General features: G+C 41.4%; 1 protein-coding gene across 1 annotated transcript in view; it reads right to left on the reverse strand.

The window, feature by feature from the left end:
* The window catches only part of Ppp2r5a (protein phosphatase 2 regulatory subunit B'alpha), a 49,539-nt gene extending 24,801 nt beyond the window's left edge, over window positions 1-24,738 (reverse strand). Inside the window, exon 1 of the mRNA XM_006972101.3 lies at window positions 24,427-24,738. Coding sequence (XP_006972163.1) covers window positions 24,427-24,607 — 181 coding nt within the window. The 5' untranslated portion in view covers window positions 24,608-24,738. The remainder of the gene's footprint in view (window positions 1-24,426) is intronic.
* Between the last annotated feature and the right edge of the window lie 1,251 nt (window positions 24,739-25,989).

The following is a 25,989-nucleotide window of genomic DNA, read 5'->3' on the forward strand; positions in this document are numbered from 1 at the left end:
TCTTGAACCATCTCCCAGCCCCCTATAAATTTTTACTGTAGCAAAGTGTAAATGTTATAAATTCAGGAGTGAATGATGAAAACTACAAAATAAATTCTGAATCTGTTATAACAGCCATTTGTGCCACTATGCCACTAAAGGCTTTGTTTCTACATTCATAATACATCTACTGTTCTGTTCCAGAACCAGCAATGAGCCTCTGTTGACATAAAGCTCAAGTTTCCACCTAAGACATGGAAAGCTGATGGGCAGTAAATGTTTTTACCACCATTGTGGTAGTCAAGTTTTTTATTCAATCACCTTTTATGGAACTCAGGAGGCAGAGCCAGGTAGATCTCTTGAGAGTTTGAGGCCAGACTGGTTTACAGAGCGAGATCCAGGACAGGCACCAAAACTACATGAAGAAACCTTGTCTTGAAAAACAAAAAACAAAAAAAAAAAATTGCATCCCTTTATACATAACAGCTATCTGTGCTCTGGAATAAGACTTTATTATACTGTGGTAAAAAGGAAGCAGATCTGACACACACAGCCACACAGCCAGCAGCTCCTTCCAAAACATCAGGAGTTCAGCAGCAGAACCTGCTCCATCTCTGCTAAGTCAATGATATCTGAATGGCCTTTTTCTTAAATCTTTTGGAGTTTTTGGCCCTTAAAGTCAAATGGTTAATTTCATTAATAAATGACATTTCCTAAGACTGATACCAAGTTCATTAGTTTAAAAAGCTAGAAGACAAGACATCTTTGCTTTCTGTAAACTAACAATGGTAAGCTTTTTGGAATAATAATTTTTATACATCCACTCAAGAAGATGAAGTCATTCTAAGAATCCTTTCTCAACTCACAGAAAATCCCCATCGTTCTCTTAGTTACTCATTTATTTTCAAAGACACCTATATCCTTCAAATACAGATTTATCTTACTAAAGTAGACAATATATCTTTATTACATTTTAGTCTTTTGTGTGTATGTGGTACTGGGGACTGAACACAAGGCATCACACATGCTAGGCTCTATCACTGAGCTATGTTCCAGCCCTTGTACTGCATCTTTATTAGATTCCATTATAATGATGATCTGAGGATAATTAGTGCCATCTTCAGAGGCTGACTCGGTTTTAACAGTATTAAAATATTTTCTGAGCTTTTTCCTCCTTGATGCTGAAATGAACACAAATTGGTGCTTTTTCCCACTTCTACATATCATCACCATCTATAAGCAAGTCCTGGTCACTGGTCAACCTCCCACTTCCACATGTGAAACTAGTTTTCTTCTTACTCTATAAACGACATGTCTCCCATTCAAAACCTTAGCCAGGAGCAGTGGCTCACTCCTTTAATCCCTGGAGGCAAAGGAAAGAGAATTTTTAAGAGTTAGAGGCCACCCTGGTCTACATAGTCAATTCCAGGCCAGCCAGGACACACAGTGAGACCTGTCTGAAAAACAACAAAGCTGGGCTGTGGTGGCATTCGGGAGGCAGAAGCAGGCGGATCTTTGTGAGTTCGAGGCTACAGAGTGAGTTCCAGGAAAGACGCCAAAGCTACACAGAGAAACCCCGTCTCAAAAAACCAAAAAAAAAAAAAAAAAAAACCAAAGCCCATGCCCTGATGCTACAATATAAGAAAGTGGTAGGAAAATGGTTTGCATTCATAAGAAACTAGTTTCAGTTCTGATCCCTTCCAATGCTAGAGACATAATGCAGCTTCATGAAACCCCAAGTTTTGTATCAACCATATCCTAAGCCACAGACTATTTGCACTTGCTCAGTCATTCCAAATTTAATTATCCTAAGGAACTCAGGGGTTTTTTTGTGTTTTTTTTTGTTGTTGTTGTTTTTTTTTTTGTTTTTTGTTTTTTTGAGACAGGGTTTCTCTGTGTAGCTTTGGCGTCTTTCCTGGAACTCACTCTGTAGCCCAGGCTGGCCTCGAACTCACAGAGATCCGCCTGGCTCTGCCTCCCGAGTGCTGGGATTAAAGGAGTGCGCCACCACCGCCCGGCTCTCAGGTTTTTGTTGGGATATTTAAATAAAATCTTCTTGCACTGATGCTATTTATCTATTTCAAGTAGTGTTACAGTTTGAAAATGCAATGTTCCCCACAAGCCCACAAGGTGAACCTTTGGTTGCCAGGTGGGTCTACCTGGAGGAAATGGGTCACTGGGGTCATGCCACTTCCGCCACAATAATGTGCTGCCCAAGAGCATACAGCAAACAAACAAAAACAAAAAACCAGCTTCCTCCTTTATTTGTATCAGGTATTTTTGTCAGAGCAATGAGAAAATGAACACACTGGTGGATATTAGTCTCTTTGAAACATGTAAGTGAACCATGAGTGTGTAAGGGTAGAATATTTAAAGAACAGGTTTGAGTCTGAACTGTCCCCTCAGGCTCATGTGGCCCATAGTTGCTGATGTTGTTTCTGGGGCTGAGGAGCCTTTGGAATATGGAGCTTAGACGGCAGAGGTAGGTGACTAGGGGTGGGCTTTTATAGAAATTACAGTACTTCTTATAGAAGTTATAGCACTTCTGGCTCCAGCCTGCATTCTCTGCTTCCTGCCTGCCCTGATGCAAATGAGCATCTGCAGCCACATGCTCCCACTGCCGTGCCTTCCTGGCTGACAAGACTGCAACTCTCTGAAACTGTGAGCCACACTAACATTTCCTCCCCTGTTTCTGTCAGGCAAAATTGTCAGAGATGAGGAAAGTTTACATTAGTGATCTCCATTTAAATGATAAAATGAAATCAATCCTACATAAACCTGCAGTAGTATTTTGATCTCCCTAAGAATTTACCAAGGCGCAATTCAGCACATTCAACAATTTCAATGCCTTAAAGTTTTTATGTTGCCCAGGGAAGAGTATTATGTAATGACCTGTACTATCAAACTGCACTCATCTTCAGTAACATCCTCAGAGCTAAGGCTTTTTTTTTTTTTTCCCAAGACAGGGTTTGTTGGTGTAGCCTTAGGTGTCCTGGAACTTGCTCTGTAGACCAGACTGACCTAGAACTCAGAGATCTGCCTCCCAAGTGCTGAGATTAAAGGTGTACACCACCATGCCCACGTGGAATGAGTTTTTAAATGCATTTAACTTTTCCATTTTATTATGACTAAAATTTGATTTCACTAAAGACTTTACCACTGTTAAAAAAAAAATCACTGTGACAAGCAGGTGGGAAAGAAACAGCTCTGAGGAAATGAGGCATTTATTTCCTCTTTGGAGATTTATTAGCATACCTTCAAAAACTCCCCAAAGCCCTGTTGGGTGTTTGTTTTCTAAACTCTTCAAGATTTTTGCCCCAAATACCTAACTTGAAGATGTACCTGGCTCATATAAAAGCTGCATCCTCAGATAGGCCAGTTAGCTCTAACTCCTGTGGTGTGACCTATCTCTAAGCTTCCTCAGATTCGGTAATCAGGTTTAACAGAAAGGAAATCTAGAGGTCTACCAAAAGACAAGCAAGACTTTTGTACAGAAAAATCAAGACACCGCTGGGCATGGTGGTACACACCTTCAGTCCTAGCATGCAGGAAGCAAAAGCAGGCTGATCTCTGTGAATTTGAGGCCAGCATGGTCTACAAAGAGAAACCCTGTCTCAAAAAGCCACGAAAAAAAAAAAAAAAGAAAAAAATCATGACACTTTTTTTCATCAAATAAATGGAGATTATAACATATTCAATATCTACCCCAATAAGTCTATGCAAAGAATGTAATTTGAATCAAAATATTGACATGATGTTCTGAGAACCTGAAAAGCTGACCTAAAGAACCTGAAAGTTTATCTAGACCAGTGGTTCTCCACCTATGGATCAGGACCCCTTTGGTTGTTCAATGACTCTTTCACAGGGGTCACCTAAGACCATCAAAAACAGATATTTACATTGTGATTCATAGAAGTAGCAAAATAACACTTATGAAGTAGCAACAAAAACAATTTTATGGTTGGGATCACCACAACATGAAGAACTGTATTAAAGGGTTGCAGCGTTAGGAAGCTGAGGAGCCAAGAACTGCCTCTTCTACTTTCATGTCCCATGTATCCAACACACATCTGATTAGCCTCATTTTACCCCATGTCTAAAATCTTTCTCCCCTTTCATCTCTTCTAGTTCCATGAATCAATCAATCAGTCAATCAATCAATATCTTTGTCTCTTTGTCTCTCTATATGTCTCTGTTAAACCTAGGTTCTGCATAAGAGAAAACAAGTGGTTACTGACTTCCTGACACTAGCTTATTTCTCTCAATTCTTTCCAATTTTATTTATCCTTCTGTATACGCATGGCTTCACTTTCACTTTATAGATGTGATGGCTAATCTTGGTTGTCAACTTGAATCCATTAAAACCCAAGTAAGTAGCTGGACCTACCTGTGAGGTATTTTTCTTGATTAGATCATTTGAGGTCAAAAGACCACCCTAAATCCAGGCCACCCCTTCAAGCGACAATGTACATAAAAGAACATGGAAGAAGAAAGCTTTTGCTTTTTGCCTGCTTGCCCTCCCTCTCGCTGGCAAGTTCTCTATTCTGCCGAGGCTTTCCTTTGCTAGTTTAGAACTTACTTCTTTGGGACTCCAACATGGGCTAAAAATCAGCCTTGTGGACTGAACTACCACCAGATTCTTGGCCTTTCCTTCAGGAGACAACCATTGTTGCACTAAGCCACAGCCTGTAAGCCACTCCAATAAACTCCTTTTTATTATAGATTCATTCTATCAATTCTGTTCTTCTAGAGCACCCCCATTCAAGTGAATAAAATTCCACTGTGTGCATGTACTACATTCTTTGACAGACATCTAGGCTGGTTTCATTGTTTGGTCTACTGTGAATAGTGTAGCAGCAGGAGACATGGGTGTGCAAGCTATCTCTGTGACATGCTGATTTAATCGCCCTTTGGGTACACCAAGAGTGGAATAGCTGGGTCATAGGGTAGCTCTATTTTTAGTTATCTGAGAAACTTCCACACTGATTTCCATAGTGCAGCATACAAGTCTACCTTCCCACCAGCAGTGAATAGGGCCCCTTTCACCATAGCCTTGCTAGCATTTGCTGTCATTTGTTTTCTTGAGAGCCATCTGGCAGGGGTGAGAATAGGTTCTCAAAAGTTTTAATTTGCTGTTTTCCTGATGGCTAATGATATTGAGAACCTTTAAAGTACTACCAGCCATTTTATTTCTTCTATTGAGAACTATGTATTTGGCTTTTAGTCCATTTACCCACTGGGTGATTTCTGTGGTTAATTTTTGCAGCTCTCTTTATCTATTTGGAAAACTCTCTGGTCTGACAACAGATGGTCAAGATTCGCTTCTCCCTGTCCAGTAAGCTGTCTCCTCACTCTGGGATTGTTTCCTCTGCTGTGCTGAAGCTTAATTTCATGTCATTACAATTTTGCCAATTCTCAGGATTATCCTGGGCTGTTGGAATCCTTTCCAGGAAGTCCTTGCCTGTGACGTATGGTGAAGTGCTTTACTCCCAGCAGTTTCAAAATCAAGACTTAACTAACTTAAGACCTTGGATCCACCATGAGTTGATTACACCACATGGTGGTCTATATGTATCAGGTCCCATTCTTCTACATGTGAAATCCAGTTTTCTCTGTTAAGGAGGCGATCTTTTCTTCCATCTTTAGTCTTTACATCTTTGTCAAAAACTAAGGGTAGTTGTGTTCTACACTACACTCGGCAAAAGGCCAAGAAATGACTGTTGGTCATTTTTTAAATTAAAAAAAAAAAAAAAACAGCTTTACATCCCTTGCATGAACCTTACATGGTCAATATATATTATTCTACCTATATATTTTAGAATTCAATCTGCCAATATTTTATTAAAGATTTTTCAATTTATATTCATAGAGACACTGCTCTGTAATTTACTTTCTAGTAATGTTTTTCCTTAGTTCAGCCTCAACCAAATAGACACATACCTATTGAAATTTTTGTTTCTTCTTGTGTCATTTTTAGAAAGCTGTTTATGTCAAAGAATTTTCCCATATCCTTTAAGATTTCAAATAAGTGCATAATTTTGTACCTGAAAGCTATGACATCCTAGATAAAAGGTACTAATTATTACTATAAAACAAGTTAAAATTATAGTCAAGTCAGAGGCCAACTTCCGGCAAGACAAGGGTAAGAACTCCTCAGACCTACCTGCTTCCCCCAAAGTTCAGTTTAAAACAACCATTTAGCCAAATATGATGGTGCATGCCTGTAATTCCAGCACTTGAGAGGCAGAGGCAGGAAGATCACCAAAAGTTCAAGGCCTAGTCTACATATAGAGATCCAGGATAGTCAGGGATATAGAGCAAGATCTTTTTTCAAAATAAATTAGGTTTTAAGGTAATAAAACACCATTTAAAGACTCTATGAATAGACCCAAGGGCAAACAGCAAGTGAGGAAACACCTAACTAACAGTATCTATGAAAACTCAGGGAACTAGCTCAGTGGGAAAGCACTCATCTAATAGGAACAAGGCCTCAGATTTGAGGCCCATGCCACAAATAATTTATGACAATTCGGTAAGCAGAATCTTGAAGCATGAATCTTAAAAGGTCTTATTAATTAAAACAAACCTGAAGCCAGGTATTGGGGTGAATGCTGAAATATCAGAGAAGCAGAACAAGCCCCAGCTAACCTCACCTCGCCAACTTCTCAGCTTATCCTGTTTCCTCAAACTGGAAGCCTCTGTGTCCTCATCCGAATGGATCTCAGCTGACTGCTGCTAAAAGCTTAACCAGCTCTAGTTCTTGGTTCTCATGCCTATATACCTTTCTGCTTTCTGCCATCACTTCCTGGGATTAAAGGCGTGAGTCACCATGCCTGGCTATTTCCAGTGTGGCTTTGAACTCACAGAGCTCCAGATGGATCTCTGCCTCTGGAATGCTAGGATTAAAGGCGTGTGCTACCACTGCCTAACCTCTATGTTTAATATTATGGCTGTTCTGTTCTCTGACCCCCAGATAAGTTTATTGGGGTGCACAATATATCAACCACAGAATCTGAACTAAGATGGCTCCCTTCGCTCAGCAAGGCAGAAACTCTACTCAAAGAACCAGAGGCTCCCTCTACCTCAAGCTCCCTGACAGCCGTCTTCAGGTAAAGAATAGAAACTTCTATCCTGCTGTAGAGGCTCAGTTCTAACCAAATCCAGCAGAGAGGTGAGGGCTTCTTTCTTACACCACTCATACCACAGAGACTGTACTTTTGGGCAGCATCACTAAGAATTTATGTCTCCAGTCATCCTACCCTTGGCCCTTTATGCAAGCTAAAAAGACCTTAGACTATCATCTACAAGTTACCCTTAATACAGTTAGCTCTTCTTTCCCAAAGGATCCTTCAGTTTACAGGTGCTCTCAGAAATAGCAGGGCTATGATAGAAGGGAATGATAGAAGTTTCTAGATTCACTGAGGACACAAGATAGCCCTAGGCCAATTCATTTTCAGGAGATATCTGTAAAAGGGGGTAGCTTGGAGAAGCCTTTTTCTTTTTCCCTTCTTTCTTTCTTTCTTTCTTTCTTTCTTTCTTTCTTTCTTTCTTTCTTTCTTTCTTTCTTTCTTTCTTTTTTGTTTGTTTTTTGTTTTTTTGAGACAAGTTTTCTCTGTGTAGCTTTGTGCCTTTCCTGGAATTCACTCTGTAGCACAGGCTGGCCTCGAACTCACAGAGATCCGCCTGCCTCTGCCTCCCCAAGTATTGGGATTAAAGGCATGCGCCACCACCGCTGGCTTGGAGTAGCTTTTTGCATAAGAACAAGATCACTGACATAAATCCCTTAAATCCTGAACTGACTTGGCTTAGATCAGCTGTGACCTATAGCACTGCTAAAAACTGAGCAGTCAGGTAGCAAAGAGTCGGACCTAAGAGGTAGGTTCACTGTCAGAAGATAAACCTACCAAAACCACTGTATCCTAGGGCAACTGTGAGAACAACCAAAGCGATGCCTCTCTGAGGAACACAATCAGAGGCCAAAAATACCATTTCGGTGGGGAAGTGGGGAGACCTCACCCAGCCACTAAGCAAACAAGTAAGCAATAATAACAACCCCAGCAACTGAGGCCAGTACCCAATACATACTTTAAATGCCATGTTCACACCCTTCCTACTTCCAAACTCTCCCTCTGTCTGGAAAAGTATAGCTCACAGGTTAACAAGAAGGAAAAAAAAGTAATAATAAGGGAACAGCATAACTTAATTGCTTGTGAGAGTACACAACCGATTTAACAGAATGTGATTTTCAAGTAGCCATTATTCAAAGGAAAACCATGATTAAAGAAGAAAAGCATCATGACAATTTCATGTCACATACAGAATAAAGAGGAAAAACTACCAATAAAAAATAAATGGAAAATACAGACTTGAGAAGTCTAACAAAATGAAAAATTCATTAAAGGGACTCATCAGAAATTGAAACATATCTAGAGATAAATTCCAACCCTAACAAACAGGAACAAGGGCTAGAGAGATGGTTCCAAAGTTTTGAGTACTGTCTGTTCTTATAGAGGACCTGGGTTTGAGTTCCAGCACCCATATGGTGATTTACGACCATCTATTACTCCTGTTCCAGGGAATCCAATGCTCTCTTTTAACCAAACACACACATGGTACACATATACATAGAAACAGGCAAAACATTCACATATAAAATAAAACAAATAAATCTAATTTTTAAAAATGGAGAAAATGCACAGAGCTATAGAATACTATCATTATATTAAAATATCCATAATGGAAGTACCAAAAGGAGAGATAAAAGGAGAAGAAAACATTTGAAGAAACAGTGACAAACGCTTTGCAAATGTATTAATAGTTCTAACCTAGTACATCCAAGGAGCTCACTGAACTCCAAGGACCAATTCAGACCAGTGAGACTGCTCATCCATGAAGGTGCTTGTCGCCAAGCTAAAATCCACATGGTGGGAGGAGAGAACAGACTTCTAAAAGTTGTCCTCTGACCTCCACATGCACTCTGGTACACAGGCATCCATAAACAGCCAGTGTGCACAAACAATGAACAAACAATAAATGTACACTGAAAAACCCCAAAAGAAGGATAAAATCAAGGAGATCCATACACTGCCAGTGTGCACAAACAACAAACAATAAATGTACACCGAAAACCCCAAAGGAGGATAAAAAAATCAAGGAGATCCATAAACTGCAGACCCAGTGCAGTGAAAGTACTTAAAATTTAACAAGGACAAAAATCTTGAAAATGCCAAGATAAAAAGTTATTTACAGGAGCTGAGATTGATAGTTGAATTAGAGGCCAGAATACAGAATCACACATTCAAAGTCTCAAAGAAAAAACACTGGACCAAAAAAAGCTATACCCAACAAAGCTATTTTTTAAAAAGACAGTAAAAATAAAGATATTACCAAATAAAAAACTGAGCGATGGAAATATTCTAAAGCTGACTCTAAAGGTGGCACACATCTGTGAATATATTAAAACCTACTCAACTGTGGAAATGGTGTCAATCTTAATCTTTTTTTGAGGTAGTCTCATGTAGCCAAAACCGGCCTCAAATCTGTTGTGTAGCTAAGGATGACCTTCAACTCCTGATCCTCCTACCTTTAACCTCCAGGAACTAGGATCACAAGCACATTGCACCAATCTGTGTATGCAGCCCTGGCTATGTGAACCTAGGCTGTACATGCCAGGCAAGCACTCTACCAACTGAGCTACATCTTCAGCCCTGTAAGTTTTTTCCTAGTAAGGCTCTTTTTAAAATATAGTCCAGTCCTAGACTCTCAAATGTTTTCCTATCAAATACCTGACATTACTGAGAGACAATAACAGTTTAAAGATCAACTGTAGTAATGGCACAAACATATACAGAACACACCCTTAGATCTCCTCTTTAGTCTTTACAATATCTCTATAATATTAAATTGAATTCAGCAAAAACATGTAAGGACCCATAAATAAGAACTCCAAAATCAACAAATAAAATAAATATATAATAAAAACGTATGATTGGCTACACAGGATTGGTCTGTAGAACAGTTTGTCAAACTTAAAAATTAATGAAGCTGGATGTGGTAGCACATGACTTTAATCCCTTTTTAATTCTACACAAAAGAGGCAGAAGTAGGTAAATCTCTGAGTTTAAGGCCAGCCTGGTCTACATAGTGAGTTCCAGGATAGACAGAGCAAACAGTGAGACCCTGTCTCAAAAAAGTAAAATAAACTACTACAGAGATATCATTTAGAATTGGCCCTATAATGTGGTATTGCTGGTAGTAACTCAAGTGCACCTCAGCAGAAAGTCTAGTTGATATTCTAACCTCTCAAGGTTTCAAACACTCAGATGAAGAACATGGTTTTTGTCTTTTCTGTTTTCGACTGTCACAGATTGTTCATGGGTATGAAGTTTATAGACATCGCATGTATTAGCTATCCGAATGGTGGAGCTGGAGAGAAATGCTCCTTCTCCAGACTGTGTGTCAAGAGCAGTATGGGAGAACTTGGGGCCCTTTCCAGGCCACAGATCTTTTGGCCTGCAGATGTCAGCCATGCACCTCTCTGTGCTTGTGGATGGGTGTGGTGCTCCACTGGCTATCAGCGCTCCTGCTGATAGCTTTATGGGATGGACCCATGAGGATAATAACCTCAAAGAATCTGTATGTGGAATCTTCACCAGCCTAGTAGGAATTCAGAACTCTCAAAGCCCCACAGTGGCATCCACCTCTCCTCAGCAACAGACTGAAGGAGCTAGGTGAATCCTGTATATGACATAACCTTGTTTGGTTCTGTATCTCAGCCTACGAACTTGATCTGGTCTGGTCTGGTAGAGAGCCCTGTGCAGCACAGAGAGCTGGCAGTATTGACAGCAGTGAACCCTCAGAAGAAAGTGCATCACATCGGCCTGCTTCTCCTTCCATAGCTCCTAGATGTGTTTGTATGCACTCATCTTGGCCCACTCAATGGCTGCTGCCAGGAGAAAGGGAATACTGATACTTGAACAGCCTATCTTAAAGCTCTCTTCCTCCTTACCATCTTCCTTACAGTCAGTGTGAGAAATCCAGCTACAATCAAGCTATTTCACATTTTTCATTTGTTAGGCTGTGTTTAATAACAAAATTTGAAAGGGCAGGCATAATTTGTAATAAGATAATTTTATAAACCATATCTCCAGTTAGTGCTGCTCATTTATTTGAAATCTAAACTAACATCTCATATAGGATTCATGCTACAAATTATAGAACAAGCACAGTATCATAGCAACCAAGCACCGCCATTCAGTGGCATGCTGAGGGTGTGGTCCAGAATTCTAATTTAAGAGACTGACACAGGATATAGGACATGTAGCTTTTTTGTTAATATCTGAGAACATTAAAACTAAGAGCCTGATCTAGCTTTTATCTGAAACTAGAGATCAGGCTCTAGCAAAGGAGCAAGGGAAATGCTTGTATTTATTAACAAATGACTCAGCACTATGACTTAGTTAAGAGTCTGTGATTTCATTACAGCTGAAAATAGTGAGAAGATGTACAGACATCACACTTCAGGAAACTTTAACATGCACACTATCAGTCTGGTATTTTAATATATAAGTGTATATTGGTAAAAACCACTGGCATACTGTCCAAACCTTACAACAGCTTTAATTACCATTCAAATATAAGTGTATCTATAACTATTGTTGTAGAAGCACACTAATTAGTTTTTATTCCAAAAAATTAACTGTAAGCTGGGTAAGGTGGCACACGACTATAACCTCAATAATTTGAAGGCTCGAGCAGGAGAATGGAGAGTGCTCCAGGCTATCCTGGGCTACATAACCCAATCAAGAAAGGGAGGGAAGATGAAGGAGGGAGGGAAGTTAATTACACTGAATGTCAAGTATCACTTCCGAGAAAGCACGAAGAACAAGGAACACAGGTAAGCTACTGGACACATTACATAGAAATGTGTAGAAACCAACAAGCTCAGTGCTGACAACTGTCTCTTGGGAGAATAAATGGAAAACTTGTGTCTCCTTAATCTCATTTGACTACGAACCTGCTACTCACAAAACAGGAGTATGAGGGACTTTTAAGGACCAAGAAATGTTAAACAGATCTTTACAAATGAAGAGGAAGAATAAGGCAGCCATAACTCTCTTACTTCAATGGCTGGGAGGATATCTATCTCGTGCTGATACCTACACAACTCTTAAGAAACAGCTGCTACTGTGTTCAGAGTGTTACCTTCTTTTCCAGGGGTTCAAATCTACATCAGCACCACAGCTCTACACCCATCCACTTCCTTCTACCATCACAGACTGGCTCTGGGGTGATGGCTGAGAGTAGACACCTAAGGATATTTAACCGTGTTTCTGAGAAAATGGATTTAACAGAACTCTTTCAACAGCTCTATGTAAAAACTCCTAAAACAAGACTCCTAGAAATAGTACTCATAGTAGTTACTGCTTCCCATTCAATCCTCAACACTACAAAAAATTAAAAATTAAAAGATTAAAAAAAAAAACTATTTCTGAGCCAGAGCGATAGCTCATCAGGTAAAGACACTGGCTAAGCCTGACAACCTGAGCTGGATCCCCAGAACTAACACAGTAGAAGGACCAACTCTCACAAGTTGCCCTTCGACCACCATGTGTTCCAAAGCATGCCTGTGTGAGTGCACATATATGCATACAATATATAAATAAGTAAATAAAAATGTAAAAAAGAAACTTCCTTTTAGTTGGTGTAATTTACTTATTTCTTTAACATTTACTTATTCTAGACTGAGTGTGAGCTCTCAGGGTGTGGGGTGGGGAGAGAATCAGAGGACAACTCCCAATGCAGGGTGCTAGGCTTGGCATCAAGCTCTTTTGGCCTGCTGAACCTTCTCAACAGCCCTCATACGTGGAACTTATAACCAAGCTTTCAAATGACCCAACTCAGTATTTCTAGAAATAGTACTTTATTCAGAATCAATCCCAAACTGTTACTTTTCTTTCAGAAAAATCATGCTGTTTGTAATATTCTATGAAGTTAAAGCATGGGGTGAACAACCTACAGTTACACTGGTCCCACTGACAGAAGAGGATAAGAGGTCAAATTGGAGGTTTGCTCTCAATGGGGAGTTTTGTTTTTAACAATCTACAAGCTCTTAAAAAAAATAAAGACACAAAGACATGAGGTATTTAAGAAGGATATTTCTCACTGTATTCTTGAAATGATTTTATTTCAGAAAACAATGAAAACTGAGAGTCAATTATGACTCACACTAAGTATTATATCCTACATTAGTCATTACTGCTCTAGAATTAAAAACAAGTTTCCAAGTGTGTGCAGGGTCATCCAGGTGACCATACCAACTCCAGATATCAGCTACATGAAGCACCGACCCCATCCCTGGCAGTGCTGTGGCTGGGTTGGCTGAGGAAAGCTGAGCTATTCCCCTCTCCTACTGCATGGCCGGAATTTCTCTGGAAGGAAACAGGACTTCAAACTAACCTAGAAGCATTTCGTTGTTACATCTGCTACTCTAGTTGTATTTTACATTCCAGTTATGGCTTGTTCACTTAATGCAGGCACAAATGCATCTGGAACACTACTTAAAGAGATGATACATAATTGTCCAATTTTATCCCCTCTGGAAACTTTAGGAGACTAAAATTAGTGAAGTGTTTGATGAATTTTCCTCATTAGGTTTACATGCAAATCTCAGTTTTCTCATCCCACTTTACTTCCAGTTTTCAAACTGGGGGAAACCAACAGAAAAGACAGTGCTATGCTAATGTGGCTACAGTACAAGAAAATTTCAAGATCTTACAGACAGCATTTCCAAAAAAGAGGTAAACAGGTGAAGTTTATCAGCAGTTCTGGAACAGGTCACTGTATCCTGGAGTGACTGGTGACTCCGATTATAACTCTATCTGCGTCACACATGTGCTGTGCCATCAACAGTTATTTATCAGGCTTTGTTCATAAAGCAAATGTTCTCAGTTATTTTTAGAACAAACTTTAGGTTACTTAAAAGCAGTGAAGACAGTGTTAAATATTAATGGACCACTTGTCCAGCGTCTAAGAAACCAGCAGCTTTCTTGGAAAGTTTTCAACCACAAGTCTTTCTCTTGCACAGAAGAAAACAGGGTGCTAAATTTTACTTTAATACAGTCAACATACATCTTCAGTTTAACCCTACAGAGAAGGAATTAACAACCAACCGAGAAGATTAAACTGTAAGTGACCGGCATAGAACACAACCTAACCTAGGGTTTGGTTTCCTTATCTACAAAATGGTAAAAATGTTGGTGTATCTACATATTACTCAGTTAACGTGGTGATTTGAATGAGAACGCCCCCATAGGCTCACATGTTGGGATATCTGGTCCCCAGATGGTGGAACTGTCTGAGGATTGGGAGGAGTGGCCTTGTTGAAGGACATGTCACTGGGGGGTGGCCTTTGAGTTTCAAAAGCCCATGCCATTCCCAGATAGTGTTCTCTCTCCTCTCTCCCCCTACCTCCTACTTGCAGTTAAGATGTAAGCTCCAGGTGGTGGCCTTCTGCAATGCTCAGACGTGATGGTAGTGAACTCTTAATTCTCTAAAACTATAAATTCCTGAAAAACTCTTTCTTCTATTGGTTGCCTTGTTCATGGTGTCTCTTTATAGCAATAGAAAAATAACTGACAGTTATAAAACATGTTACAAAATATATATCAAATATATAATTTATATAAATATATAAGATATAAAAATATATATTTAAATTGTTAACTATAACATAATATAAAATGTTTTTCTTTAGACTGACTTAATAATAGCTTTTGCTTCATTATTTCACTCAATAAACAATATGGCAGGCTCTAAATGCTGTGTAGGAAGATACAGGCATCAGATTTCACAGCACTTAGTCTAAAGGTACAAAGCAGGCAATTAAATAACTCATTCAATTCTCCCAGCATGTCATCTCCCTCTACTAACATACTAAGGAAATCCTGCACTACGTGTGTACATGAAAGACCAACGGCCGGCAAATCCAACTATGGACAAGTCCTTCATAAGCAGATATGGGAGTCTTAGCAGGCTACCGAAGGTAAAACAACACATGTAACTCTATTCAGTAGTCACAGAAATACTCAAACGCACACTGTTTGATTCAAATACACAGGACAGCTGAGATGGGTCAGTGGTAAAGGCACTTGCCTCCAAGCCTGCTGACCTGCATTCCATCCTGAGGACATACATGGTGGAATGAACCAACTCCTCCACGCTGTCCTCTGAGCTTCACACATTCATGAGCATGCATGCACACACACACACACACACACACACACACACACACACACACACACAGAAATATGCGTAACAAAAAAATCCAAAGGTCTTTTTGATATTTGGAAATGTATTTCCTAAAGGATCTCAAATTTAAATTTACAAAATAAATGGATCTTCCCTCCCTACTTAGTTCCTTTTCCAGAATACTCCTCAGTGGTGGTATTCAGTCAAGTGTCCAGGACAAAACAAGACTCTTCCCTTGATGCATTGGTCCCATGCACACTTGTCTCTAGATGTTGGCTTGTCTGGCCTCTTAGTCTACAGATTTCTAACTGAGCAGCTGCTTCAACTTCCATTGCTTCAAAGCCACTGACAAGCTGAAGACTCCCAAATTACTATCATAATGTACATGTAGCCTAGCGTGGTGGCTCACGCTGGTAATTTTAGTACTTGGATGGCTAAGGCAGATCACCATGAGTTTTAGGCCAGCCTGCACTATAGTGTGACCCTATCTTAAAACAAAAACAAGTTTTTTTTTAAAGCATTACCAACAAAAACAACAAAAGTGGTTTTTTTTTTTCTTTCCACAAATCTGATTTGTCTCTCAGTAAACTGTTTTTGCTGGGTGAGGTGGTGCATACCTGTAATGTCATCACCGAGACGGTTAAGGCAGGCAGGACTGTTGAGTCTGAGGCTAGCCTGGGCTACGACTGACAAAATGCTATCATATGATAGTTATTCAGTAAAAACCATATCATTCTTGACTTCCAAGTTCTCTGTCTGAGACACCACCCCATCTCCATTTAGGAAGACTGTTTTCATATCTCATGTCCAGATTACAATCAGCACCCTTATTCCCATCCCCCACATTCCTCACAACAGTCGGATATAAACACAGTGGAATGACTGCGCCTAACTGCTGCTATGTGTCTTCTCTAAGCACACAAAAGCGCAATCCTCAAATATGCTGTGCTCAGCTGTGGGCTGCACATGCTGTCCGATGATTGGGTCTTAGGCTCCATCCATCTTTGCCTAGCCCTCCTAGCCACAGGTCTCAGTTGATCTCTTTCTCCAGGAAGGTTTCTTTTTTTCTCTCCTTCCATAATAAACTAGGCTGGGTCTCTCACACCTCCCTGACATCCCAATACTTAGCAAATTCATTGAAACTTCTTAAAGGATGTATTCTTTACCCACTATAAGCTACTATATATGATTAATTTTTAAAAGAAAAAGCATTTATTGTTTAATTTACCTAGGTAACATATTTTAATCTCCACAATGGCTCCTGTAAATTTTAAGTATCATGGAAACCAGAGGGAGAAAAAAATTTTTTAAGCAAAGTTCATATCAGGCAAGCAAACTCTTTTCAAAGAATGGCAGTGGTATGGGTAGTTTTTATCAGACACATAGTTCTGCAAAAGTTTTATCTTATTTTACTCAGAATTTTAACAGATGTTTATCTTTAGAAATCTATCTGAAAAAATGTTTTAGAAACTCACTCCAGCTTTGCTAACTTTAGGGTTATAAAAAAAATGTCATATTTTTCACTTTTATCAATTGAGAGGAAATAATTAATAATGACTTCAAATACTGCTTGGCTTCTGATAATAACTATAATTTTAGACGATCCTTTATCAGACAAAGTATACATTTTTTGGGGAGGATCAAGTTTTGACATCTGATATTTCTGAACTTCAAGTTCTAAGCCCAGGAATTAAAAAGTTCTTCTTTCAGGCACTTAACCTCTAGTCATGACCTATACTATTTTTATTCACATAGGATTTATTTTTACATGATGAGTGTGTGGCTCCATATATGTATGTGTACCATGTACACAGCTAGTGCCCTTGGAACTAGCGACATTTGTGAGCTGCCATGTGGGTGCCGGGAACCAAATCTGGGTCCTTCACAAGCTCAGCAAGAGCTCTTGACCAGTTATCTCTCCAACCCCATCTAGACAGTGTTAAACCCACACTCACCTCCCTATTTAAGAGATTCTCTGATGAAGTAACTAGAAGGCTATTTATTTAGAACAAAAGTGAAACCACTTCCCAAAGGAGACTCAAGAGAACGACTTCTGAGAGGGGGCCCTCCCACCCAGCACCTCACAGGGGGCAGGAGGTGAGTTAGCTCCTGCTTCGAGGACTGTGATCCCAAGAAATCTCTTTTGTTCGTATCCAGGTTAGACTAGTTTCTCTCAGACCATGTAAACCCACAAACTACAGTACAACAGGCATGACTAAATAAAACCCAGTACGTTTCTTTAAGGAAATGTGAATCAAAATGATAGCATTTCGAAAATTTTTCATTACTCACTCAAAAGGCTCATATAAACAAATTCCTTCAGGGAAGAGTTCAAAAAGATATACATGAAAAAAAGTTCTGAACCTGCTTATTAGTCAATTATCCTGCTCAGACAAGTAGACTCTGTTTTACAGAAACCCAGTCTGTCATGTCAAACTTTCAGCAATTAGGTTTCTTGTTACATAATAATGCACTAAAAGTAATTATACATTTTAAATCTGTTTCTTTTATTTCCTTCAAGGCCATCCTCATAAATTAAGACTGCACCTTGAATTCAGAAATTAATAATATAAACTAGCTGGGCATGGTAGTGCAGGGGCATGGCGGTGCAGGGGCATGATAGTACAGGGGCATGGCAGTGCAGGGGCATGGTAGTATAGAGGCATGATGGTACAGGGGCATGGCAGTGCAGGGGCATGGTAGTCTAGAGGCATGATGGTACAGGGGCATGGTAGGGCAGGCCTGCAATCCCATCACTTGAGAGGAAGGAGGGTCATGAGTTCAAGTCCAGTCTGGCTACATAGTAATGAGTGTGAGATCAGTCCAGGGTACATGGTGAGATCCTATCATACACACACACACACACACACACACACACACACACATACACACACACACACACACACGCACATACACGCACACACGCACGCACGCACGCATGCACGCACACAAAGAAATAAAAAGAAAAAATTAATATAAACTATTTCCCTTTATCCAAATTTAAAAACATGTAAGTTCATATCTAAGCCAAACCTGTAGTACTTTTCCACACAACTGTATACAACTCCTTTCTTAGATCAGTATTATACAGCTCACACTATGTCAAAACACAAAGAGCAAATACCTTTGTTTTCATCTAGTATTTACTGTGCTCACTTCAGCAGCACATACACAAAAACCAAGTTGAACCCATATTTACTCTTTACTAGCAAAGTACTAAGAAATCAGAATTCACTTACTTAACCTGAACTGTTTTAGGCATAAGTATGTTAAAACAAAAGGCAAATAAAAGAGAATGAATCTCTGATAGTCAATATTGAATATTCTGGAAAAAGCACTATCAACGCAGGAAGGTAGGTGACTAAGACAACCAAGTGGAATTTTACCAAAATACTGACTGTGTCTACATGACATTTATTATTCTGTATTTGGTACTATGAGTTTTTTTGGGGAAAAAAAAAGATAATGACATCCACTTTTGCAAAACAAAATTTACCATTTCAGTCTAGGGAGAAAACTACTACACACCAACTGAACATTCACCAGTAACAAATCAACAAATGCTAGTATTATTCAAAGTGGTCAACAGAAAGGCCAAAGACAAATTAGGAAAATGGATTAAGAGTGCCTCTGGATCCTCACTGCTACCTTTCACAAAAAGCTATGGTCAAGATTAAGTTAAACGTCAACATGAAAACCCTCTGAAAGAAAATATTTGATATAAAATAAATACAAGGCACGATCCAAACAGTTAAATTCAACAGTTCATTTTCCCATTACCAAAAAAAAAAAAAAAAAAAAAAAAAGGCAGGTCCACTGTACAGTCCTGATTGGCCTGGAATTTGCTATGTAGACCAAGATGGCCTCAAATTCCCAGAGAGCTGTCTGACTCCAAAGTGGTGGGATTAAAGGTGTACACCACCACTACATTCTATTCTATACCCAGGAGATAGAGGACATCAGTTTGATACACCAAAGTGACTGGCCTCATCACCTGTGATCCTAAAAGATTGGGTTAAAGCTAGGCCAACCTTTATCACATGTTCTCAATTCTTGCCTACTCAATTCTCAGCTCTTAAAAAACTAAAATAAAGGTCTGATTATCTAGCATTGAATGACAATAGCTGGGCTTTCATTTAGATAAATAAATAAAGCACGATCTAAAAGAATCACCTCATCATATGAAAACTCCAGACACCCACAACATTCTCCCTTTTAGAAAAGCAGCTGATTAGCTGGCCATAGGGGGCAGCAGAGTTAAGAGAGTGAATTGTAAATACCAGAAGGTGAAGTGAGGGCAGAAGAGTTAAGGGGCTGAGTAAGTAGCCATGAGGATCAGAGGGAAAGACAAAGCTTCAATTAATAAATTAAAACCAGCAGATGCCTGATACTATAGTAGTGATGCTCGGCCCTGACTCCTAAGTGCATATGAGAATCACCTTGGAAGTTTAAAAAAAATAAACATGCGTGGATCCTACCTTAGACTGATTAATGCAGACTGAGGAATGGGGGCCAGGTATGGGTTTATTTTAAGCTTTCCAAGTGTGTGCCACAGAGTACTCAATACATAGAAAGAAGGCTAAAATGGACTCTACCCCAGATGCTACAATGTTAAAAGCTAAATTGGAAAACAAAGCACAAAACCTACTATTTTCCAAATGTATTCTTTTGTAGCTAAGCCTTTGTCTATAATAATCTAAAGACCAACTACCTCAGTACCTGTATCAAGGAGAATGTTATTCTCACAGGTGAAAACTATCCATTTATAGGGGTTGAACAGCTCACCCAAAGCAACTGTGAGTCATCACTGAAGCGGGAAGACAATTTAAATCTGCTATTTACAGGACAGTGCTCTACCCCAATGGCCTCACCAATTTGCTGGATATATTTTCCTGGATTATCACTTTACACAGTTAGATGCTTCCAAAAATAATACAGAATTAAATTAAGAAAGACAACCAAAAAATGGGAAGAAGGGGGAATATAATCCTAAATAGGAATTCTGAAGATGTTAGCCTTAAAGGAGAAAAGCTTTCCTCATGTGAATACTAGCACTAGACATTATATTAAGTATATCCTTAAAAAGTAAAAAGAAAAATCAATTATGTCTTCTAGAAGGGATATGACAATAGTCAGAAAACAGTCCTAAAATAACTAAATGTTATAAACCATTAAAACATTTCTCACAGGCAGGTGAATCTCTGTGAATTCAAGGCCAGCCTGGTCTACAGAGCAAGTTCCAGGTCAGGCTCCAAAGCTACACAGAGAAACCCTGTCTCCAAAAAAAGAAAAAGAAAAAAAAAAAAAAAAAAGAAAGAAAAAGAAAACACTTCTCAGCTTATTCAGATGAATTTCAACTTTACCTTAGTGTTTCCCTAACTACAAAGGTGTTGTGTTTGGATAGGACAATAACTTGTGTATCCAGGAACCTTAAAAGTAAATGAGTAGCCGGGTGGTGGTGGCACACACCTTTAATCCCAGCACTCGGGAGGCAGAGACAGGTGGATCTCTGTGAGTTCAAGGCCAGCCTGGTGTACAGAGCGAGATCCAGGACAGGTACCAAAACTACAGAGAAACTGTCTTGAGAGGGGAAAAAAAAAAAAAAAGTAAATTAGTAGCAGTGTGCCCCTCCCCAAATCAATTCAACTAAAAAACCAATTATGTCATAATCAATTCAGAAGACCACATCCTGGACAAAACAAGCACATTCATGCTAAGCAAGCTCCTCCAATCAGCAGCTATGTTCTGGCCTCGGTTCTTCAGAGATCAACAATGAAACTGAATGATTGTTGGAAAGTTCTCTACCTCGTCTTTTTTTTTTTTATTTATTCATTTAAATTTGTATGAGTGTATGTCTGTGTACCACTTATGTGCCTGGTGTCCTCACAGGCCAGAGGAGGGCATTGGATCCCCTGGAACTGGAGTTATGGATGGTTGTGAACCACTATGTGGGTGCTGGGATCAGAACCTGGGTCCTCCAGAAGAGTCAGTGCTCCCAACCATTGAACCATGTCTCCAGCCCTCTTCACCTCATCTTAAAAGGAATTCAATCTCAAAATCAGTTTCAGTTCCTTGCTGTTTACTAATTGTATTCCAGGAGAAATACAAATCCGTATAGTCATAACAACTAATTTGATCCCTTTTCCAGTAAAAAACCTTGTTACTACAGGCTAGAGAGATGACTCCTAGGTTAAAAGCGTGTACTGCTCCCGAGGACCCCAGGTCAGTTCTGAGCACCTATGTCAGAGCTGCTCACAACCACGTGTAAGTCCTCTGGCTTCTGCAGACATCTGTACTCACATGCACATATGCATAATTAAAAATAATATTCTGGGAAAGTTTATATTGAAGTACTATTAGTAATTCTTCATTTAAAAATATTTTTTAATCTGGATTCTCAAACACAAAAGGGAATGGGAGCTAGCATTCTTTGCTTATTTTTAGGTACTTAAATTATTTCACTTAATCCTTCTAATCCTAGGATAGTGTTATTCCCACTTTTCAGATAAGGGAATAACTCAGATCAAAAACTTTCTTTTCACCCTGAACTAACTGACCCAACTTTCTCAACCATACTACTTTAACTTTATGTAAAAAATGAGTTATGGTAAAAATACTGACATTTGACCAGACTCCCAAAGTCAGACTTAAACTAACCAGTTTAAGTCTCAGCTTTCTCCTAAATAAAAAGTTACTAGTGTCAACCAAAGAAAGATATTTGTGAAAATACACTGAGCCCCAGTCTGTCCAATGGCATCATAACAGCATTACCATTGTAGGTGTGAAAAGGCAGATAACAAGGTTTAACGATACACAGTTTCAGGTTGATCCAGTTGTCATGGACAACAATGGTTAGTGTTGTTTTTGTCTCTTGAAAGATAATCATTTGAAATACTAAGGTGTTATATACATGTCCGGAATCAGCTATTGTACCAAGGCAATCCTTCCAGAAATTTAAAATAAAACAGACCAACACACTGAAAGACTACCTTTTTTAAATAACAAGTTTCCTAATTGTTTATTATCAAGCAAGTTTTAGGTGAAAAAATTACATCCTAAATGAACATACATTTCAAGGCCAGGAAAGGTGATTCACATATAATGTCCCTAATTTTATTTTCTAGCACCTAGCTCTCAGAGGAACTGACTATTTATTTTGAACATTTGCAGCATTAAAAATCATGCAACCCACTCACCTACATGATTTTGCAAAAATAAACTGAAAAGGTTGGATTGTTTTGTTAATCCTTACTCACAGTCTGCTTTTAAGAAAACTACTTGGCACCTTTCCAGTTCAGATCCGTGTGGACAAAGTGTAGAGTAAGCAGGTTGATATAAATACTTGAAAGATCTCGGATGCCCACGGATATCTGAATCACTCCACAGAAAGATTGTATTTTAAGGCAGGAAGAATTCTCTTTCATACTAAAGGGTTTTCTGGTGTTATTTCTGTTAAACCCACAAATGGGAGGGGGGGGCTACCACTGACAGCAAAAACATACAACAGTGTGGTATCAAGGGCACTGCCAAGGAACCAAGTAAAACAACTCAATTTTAGAGTAAAAGCGGTTTTTCCTATTTGAGGGTTTTATTTCCAAGTAAAAGTTTTATTTCCTCAATTGAATCAGCATCGGTTTATTGTGAATACCTTGAGGAATAGTACACATGCAAATATCTAAAATTAATCTAGAGTTTCAATTTTATTTTTTTCTACTACTGGCCAAATTCTGTACATAAAAACAACTATGGTACCTGTAACTTCTTGAACCAAACACCATATAACTTAGAATATGATTACTGATTCTTTAAATTTCTGTCAGCTTTAAAAGCAAAACCTATTAAAACTGTATTTCTTGAGACTAACCAGATGTTTAAAGTTCAATTATTAGGTAAGGACACTAAATCCAACAATAAGAACAACTCACTTGAGTGGATTAAAATATGAAAGAAAAATGCTAGTATCAAGACTTCAAACTAAAAATAACACGATAATGAAAAACAATCAAAGTATAAAATAATTAAGTATCAACTTAAACCTCTGAGTAGTAGTTCAATAGCCTAACAGGCAGGACAGGATTATTTTATGGCGACGACTGCACCCGGACAGTGCTTTATCAATTTTAACAATTCTGGCATGTTAATAGTAAAGGGGCTACACATTGAACATACACAAACTCTTTTCAAAGTCCGTCTGAGTGCAGCTGTGGTATGTCCTTGACTCAGAAGCACCCCAAGGGGCAGATGTAGGTAGGGTCTGAATGGGGTTCCAAAGCTGTTGTTGGTCAACTGTTGATTTGATCTGGGACTTTCTTTACACTCCTTGCCAAACTGTGTCAGGATTCAGCGACCCAAAGGCAAATCAGAACCAGACTGGCCTTGAAAGGATGCTGGATCTGTGTCAAACGAACTGAAAAATCTGTTGATCATTTATCTATTTAGGCACGAGCCTTTAATTTCTTGGCCTTGTAAATCATTCTCTAGATTTCTATCAGGTTTGCAAGAATTTGTCAAATATCTAGGAACATAATTATCTTCCATAATGACATCTAGCTATAAAAGGCAAAGACATAAAATTATTAAATCAAAAGCCAGTTATTCTCAAAGAATAAGCAAGAACCCGGCAAACAACTTCGTGAAAAGCCTCCAAACGGGAAAGTGAGCCAAAACCAGGGCCAAGCACTCCTGCAAGGCATTAGGCACGGATACCAATTTGAATTACTGTACAAAACCTTGCAAAGTCCTTGGAAGCACAGCCCCGCAAACCAAGTTCCCGTTCCAGTGCAAAGGAATACTCTTTCCTTCATAACCTCTCCAAAGACAGTCGAGGTCTTCTAAGGGACACCATTGACGCCGAACGATACAGCATGTAAGATATGTCACTTGGTCCCGGTTTGGAGCTTTTTCTTTATAGCTATGTCTAAAGGCCAGCTAACTCAGCGGCAGTTTGTTCGGACCCTGAACCTGGCGACCAAGGGACAGGTAGAGAAAGTGAAGAACTAGCTAAGCGTGGAGGTAAGCCAGGGCTGAGGCTCGGTAAAGTGGGGAGCCGGAGGACCGGATAAGGAAAGAGAGCGCAGGTACCTGGGGGACCCCGGGGTCGCCACGGCAGGGCAGGTGGGGCGGGCGAGCGCACAGGTGGGAAGGGGTGTGGGTTTGCGCCGGGAGAGGGGGCCAGGGGCGGCCCGCCGCGCGCCTTACCTTTGAGCTGGGGCAGGGGGTGCAGCTCCGGCTGGCTGCCCTGGCTGCGGAACTGCGACGAGCCCTGCGAGCGCTTCTGCCTCTGAGCCTTGCGCACCGATTTCCGGGTGAAGCCGTCCACTTTTTCCGAGGCCGAGATGGCGGCGCAGGCAACTGGCGCGGGCGGCGACGGCGACGACATCTCCGCGACCCCGGCGCCCGGCGCCTCTAGCCGCGGCTAGCCGGGGAAATCGGCGAGGGACGGGCGCGGCGAGCCTGCGCCCCTGCGCCCCGGGCCCCGGCCGCGCCGCCCTCGCGCTCCGCGAGCTGCTCCCCGCCCGACAGCGCCTCACGGCCGCATCCCCGCGCCGCTCGGCCGCCTCCCGGGGCTGGCGGAGGGGAGGGCTGGGGCGCGCGGGCCGCACAAGTTGCTGACGCCCGGCGCCGAGGGCGGGCGGAGGCGAGCCCGAAGTTTGGACGGCTGGGGCGGGCGCGCGGGTGCGGACCCCGGGCGCGCCTCGCGGACGTCCCCCTTAGCGCGAGGAGCCCCGGCGGCTCCTCAGCGGCCGCTGCCCGCGCCGTCCGCCCGGCCGGGAGCCTCCTCCCGGGGCGCTTCCATCGCGGGTCCGCGCGAGCCGCCGCCGAGCGCTCGCCCTGCTGTCAGCGCTGGCCCCTCATCGCCTGGGGCGGCCGCCCGCGCCCCGGTCCTTGGAGCGTCGCCCTCGCTCTCCCCCGCGCGCCCACCGACCGCCCACGGAGCACGCCGGGCGAGCGACTGCTACAACTTGAGAGGGTGGCTGCTGGGACGGGCGAGGGGGGGCCCCGTGCGCGTGCGTGCGCGCTCGCGCGGCCCGGGGGAGGTCCTCGCGGGGGGTGGAGGGAGGGGTTTGACTGACAACTTCCGCGGGGTCCCACTAGCCTCACGAGGCTCCGGAGGGGGCCGGGGCGGGAAAGCATGCCAGTTCCCTCAGCCAATCGCAGGGCTCAGCGGCAGAACGGGGGAGGGGGCGTGGCCTCCTGGATGTCCATCATGAGTCCGGAGCCGGGTGGGAGGGAGGGAGGGGCTATGTGACAGACGCGGGTGTCAACCAATCGCAAGTGAAGGTAGTGAGCGGGGTGCCTCGTGCGTCACAACTGTATTGAAAGCCCTCGGGAGGGAGAGCGGGGAAATGCCGCGCCACTGTGGGCCCTCGTGTACGCCTGCGCCCGGCTCCAGGCGGAGGGTGAGAGGAAAACTAGACAAGCCGTTCAGAAAGCAGAAGAGCGTCCTCCCGCCTTCTCACGCGAGGGCCGGGGCGCCTCAGAACGCCAAGTGTTGCGTCAGTGGAACGGGGGCGGGGCAAAGGTCGTGTCAGAGCAATGTGATTGACAGGCGAAGGAGCCCCCGAGCGGCGAGGAATGAGCTCGTCCAATCGGAACGCGGTGCTGGGCTCCTGGGCGGGCCTTCGTCCTCCGGGTCCTAAACCGCGTAATTGGTGGTTGCGGAGGCTTTTTGTAGCTCCCGAGGTTTCGGCGCCGCGGTTCGCTGAGCGCTGCTCTCGCGTGGGGTTTGGGCAAGCTCGCCCCTACCACTTCAAAGAACTC

The sequence above is a fragment of the Peromyscus maniculatus genome, chromosome 11 (genome assembly GCF_049852395.1).
Source record: "Peromyscus maniculatus bairdii isolate BWxNUB_F1_BW_parent chromosome 11, HU_Pman_BW_mat_3.1, whole genome shotgun sequence".
NCBI classification, from domain to species: domain Eukaryota; kingdom Metazoa; phylum Chordata; class Mammalia; order Rodentia; family Cricetidae; genus Peromyscus; species Peromyscus maniculatus.